This window comes from Choloepus didactylus, chromosome 1 (assembly GCF_015220235.1).
Source record: "Choloepus didactylus isolate mChoDid1 chromosome 1, mChoDid1.pri, whole genome shotgun sequence".
In the NCBI taxonomy this organism is placed as follows: Eukaryota; Metazoa; Chordata; class Mammalia; order Pilosa; family Megalonychidae; genus Choloepus; species Choloepus didactylus.
In genome coordinates this window covers 224,665,464-224,670,063 of record NC_051307.1, presented here as the reverse complement: position 1 = coordinate 224,670,063, position 4,600 = coordinate 224,665,464, and the positions used below count along the sequence as shown (strand labels likewise).

At 37.9% G+C, this 4,600-nt stretch overlaps 1 protein-coding gene across 1 annotated transcript; it reads right to left on the bottom strand.

Moving 5' to 3' along the window:
* Window positions 1-1,407: 1,407 nt before the first annotated feature.
* On the bottom strand, window positions 1,408-2,681 carry LOC119529135 (renin receptor-like). The gene has a single exon (XM_037829219.1). It carries the CDS (start codon window positions 2,580-2,582, stop codon window positions 1,530-1,532), a length of 1,053 nt encoding a protein of 350 aa, XP_037685147.1. The 5' UTR covers window positions 2,583-2,681; the 3' UTR covers window positions 1,408-1,529.
* Between the last annotated feature and the right edge of the window lie 1,919 nt (window positions 2,682-4,600).

The window sequence follows — 4,600 nt, the reverse complement described above, 5'->3', positions numbered from 1 at the left end:
CACCCCCATTGTGAGGTATTTTTCATAGTAGCTCTGGAAAACTAAAACACATACAGAAAATTGCTTCCTGCCCAAGTTTCCCAATCTACCACTTAAAAAATGAGTTGCCCAGTTTTTCTAGGAATCAGTACAACCTCATGAGGTTGCCTCTTCCAGAATCTGAATTTTTCTACATTATAGAAAATTATATCAGCATTTACTCACTTTAGTTTTCAGTCCTTCTCTCTTTTTCTGGAAATCCTTTTGGATTACCGAGATAGTTTTTACTCTAACAACAGCAAGTGATACCCTGGGATAAAAATCCATCTGTGCTTTAAGACAGCCCACTTTAAAGAGCTCCATACAAGCTCCTGTTTTACTCTCTCCCCTAGATTTCATGTTTATTCTTTCCATTTCAATTTGAAGACTATTTTTGGTGGAGGAGGCAGGAGAGTTAGCATCTGGTAGTTTGTTTTCATACCATTATTAGTTAGTGTTACACCATCAGTCTCGTCTCCTTCCATTGGTTTCTCTTTGTCCAATCATTTCATTAAAACCTTCTTTTTAAAAAATTTTTTTAAACATTTTGAAAGTTGCAGATCATTTTAGACCTTAGTCTTTCATATATTACTCTTATGTCCCATGTCGTCATTTTTTCAAGTCCCCTTTATGGTTTTTTTGTTTTGTTTTGTTTTTTTACAGAATCATTAACTTTATTTGTCATTCTTTATAGACATTGGTCCACTTCCACTTAATATTTTATAGAATGAAGCTGTACCACAAACCATGGAAATGTACACAGGGGGAAAAGTTAATGAAATAAAAATATTTTATAGTCATGCCCCAAAATGTCCCCCCAAGATTTGTTTTTGTATGTATAATTACAAGCATCAGTACCTTCACAATGCTAGTTTCTTTTTAGATCAATGTAGCATTTTTAAAATCCACATCAGACCATATGGATCACCAAACTTGCAGCAGAGTTAATCGCCATCCTCTGTCAATCAGAATACAGTTCCAAAACTAAGTGATTGTGTAAGCACATCCATATTTTAGGGCTGCTCTAGGTTAAAAACCTTTCCTCTCATTCCAAGACATATTTACATCAAATTAAGACACTTACAAATGCTTCATAGTATACAGCAGTCCAAATAGGATTTTCACCAATCCCTTGTTAAGGAAGTTAAGCAGTCACTAAGTTTCTCTAGTAAATTCAGTGCATTTTTCCAACATAAATAACATGAGCCATTCTAAATGGTTTACATTTATTTCAGTGCATATTTCCAAATATTAAATGGAATGAAATTATATTATTAATGGTTATATTATATTTGAGCATATTTGGACTCTATATCACATAATTTGATTCACATTAATACTATAATTCACTCTAAAAAAAGCCACAGGCACACACAAAATAGAAACAAAATTTGTTTGTTCTTGTAAATTTATAGTACACTACACTAACTACTTTAAACCACACTAAAAGATTTATTTTAACAAAACAGTTAATTTCCAAACCCGTTTTCTAAGTCTAGCATAAGGAAAGTTCAATCCATTCGAATCTTCTGGTTTGTCATCCTATAAATGATACTATCATATCCAGGATCCATGTTCCAAATATTGTAAGAGGTAATAATCACAGCCAAGGCCAAGGCGATCATTGTCCAAAGTACCATGTTGAAAACCACTGAATATTCAAAATTATACTTATATGCAAGGTTATAGGGACTTGCTGGGTTGCTCGTTGGTTTTGCCTCAAGGATAGTCGTCATCTTCCTCACAAGGGCCGTGTCAAATGACTTGATAGTCACTAATTCTATCACTGCATTCCCACCATAAAGATTGTACATGTCATCTGCAAACTTTTGCAGTGCATCAACAAGAATCTTAGAAGCATCTCTGAACTGTTCAGAGTCTTCCCTGTAACGTTTCCCAATTTCATCCAAGCCTGCCAGCTCCAGTGAATATAAATCAGGAGAATGATCCTGGGCTAGATGCTTATGTCGAGACAACAAACTTGAAATATCGTGCAGCACTTGCAGTTCAGAAAGAAAGAGTAGGTCAACTTCATTGTTCCTGCTCAGAGAACTGAGGGGAAGTGAATTGAGAACAGAGTTTTCTTGAAACAGGCGATTATGGAGCTGTCGTAACGTTACTGAAAGTTCTTCGAAAACAGAGTTTGCCTTCCCCACCATATACACTCTTTCCTCACTGGGAGCCAACTGCAAAACTACAGGAGTTTCTTCCGAAAATAGGGAATGAATGGAATTTGCAACGCTGTCAAGATTAAAAGGAACTGCGTTCTCCAAAGGGTATGAGATGACACTACCTGGGGGTAGAGCCAGCTTGTCCACTCCCTTCACCATCACCATAACAGTAGCTCGAGGACGATGGAATAGGTTACCCACTGCAAGTCCAGGCCAAGAAAGATCTTCTTTCACAGAGAAGCCCATGGACAATGCAGCCACATCCGGGATTCGCTCTCCAGGTATCGGCCAATTTCCATCTCGGAAAACAACAGACCCTGGTGATCTTAATATACTAAACTCATCCCCCAAAACACCCGTCACCACCAGGGACAGGAGCACGAGCACAACCATGGTTCCGCGGCAGCCTCGGTACTGCAGGGCGAAACGGACACGTCGGCAACACACTAGCGGCCACTGGAGCGTGAGGGTGGACGCGCGCGGGCTTGTCCCGACTCCCTAAGCCCGCCCTGTCGTCTCCGCCGTGGAGACGGCTGCCATTTTCTCCACCAATCGCCAGTCCACCCTAGTTTTTTTTTTTTTTTTTTTTTTTAGAATTACAACTTTATTGAGATATGATTCACATACATACAATTCCCCATTTAAAGTATAGAATTTAGTTTTTTTTAGTATGTTTACAAGTACGTGCAACCATCACCACTGATTCCAGAACATTTTCGTAAACCCTAAAAAGAAGTGCCATACCCATTAGCAGTCAATACCCATCCCCCAGCCAGTTAATACCACCCCACCCCACCCCCCAACCTAGCCAACCACCAATCTACTTTCTGTCTGTATGTATTTATCTATTCTGGAAATTTCTTATAAATGGAATCATATAACATCTCTTAGCTTCTTGACTTCAGTTTCTCTGAGTGTATCTTTATCAGTAACATGTACTTTCTATTGCTTTGACATGAATATTTTGAAAAGAATGAATAGGATAGTATAGAGAGAATAAGGAATTATAGAGGAAAAAGCCAACTTCCCAGTCAGTGTAAGAATCTATTAACATGGGGTCATGTAATCCCTGATTAACCCTGAAGTAGGAAGTGAGGCTTCCTGCATTGGCCACCCTTGCACCCAGGGACTGGTTTGGAAGGAACACTGCAGGATCTGAAGGACTTTTCTCATGCTGAGCCTAATCCTACCTCTTTTTTTTTAATTCAAGAAGTTGTAGGTAATACATAAAAAATCATGTATAAAATACAGAGTTCCCATATACCATCCTATTAGTAACACCTTGCATTAGTGTGCTAACCCTACATTTCAGCAGCTTCTGCTCATTGGTCCTAGTGCTCCCACTACACCCTGATCCTATGGGACAGCCCTCAAATATTTGGGGACAGTTATCCTCTGTCTCAGGCTAAAATTCCCTGCTTTCTTAAGCTGTTTCTTAACTCATCTATGTAAAGTATTTGTGTAGTATCCTTCTTCAAATTATATCAGTTATTAAGTTAATTTGCTTTTACTTTCTGCACCTAATTTTCTTGGTTTTCACTCAGACCCCTTTCTTCAGCATGTTTTTTCCAATAGGCCCCACTGCATTATTAGTTATTTCTGAAATAACAAATAACAATATAATTACTGATCTGAGAAGACACATAGTGGTGCAAGCTCCCTCGCAAACATAGCTGCATGATAGAATCACTTAGGAATTAGGGGAGTTTGTAAAAAATGCAAATCTCCAGTTACCTCGACCATTCTGAGGTCCAGTGTACCAGGGGCAAGACTCTGGAAACTGTATCTTTAAGGTGCCCAGTAGATGTAAATACAGCTGGTCTGTGAACCAGCTGAAAACCACCTCGCACGCTAACTTGAGAACACTAAACCATTTAAAGAAGCCGAGTCAGAGAGACCTAAACCCTGCCTGAATCTATTTTCTAACTGACTTGAGACCTATGCAAGCCGCTTAAATTCCCAGAGCCTTTTCTTCCCGTCAGCTATTTCACAGAGTTGTCATGAGGATTACATGAGATGACATCTACAAGACACTTCAGTATCCAAAAGTACTATATACAATGCCTGATATATTTATTCAAAGACCAGTCAAGTTAATATTTTATTATGCTTCTATTCTATTCCATTTTGGTATATGCTTGTCTAATAAAAGTTTAGGATCATACTTACAGTCACATATGCTTATTCATTCAAGAACAAATTGAACAGATTATTATTTATCTTGTTTTTATGTATGTTTTTTTTTAATTTTTTTTTTAATCATCATTTTATTGAGATATATTCACATACCACGCAGTCATACAAAACAAATTGTACTTTCGATTGTTTACAGTACCATTACATAGTTGTACATTCATCACCTAAATCAATCCCTGACACCTTCATTAGCACACACACAAAAATAACAAGAA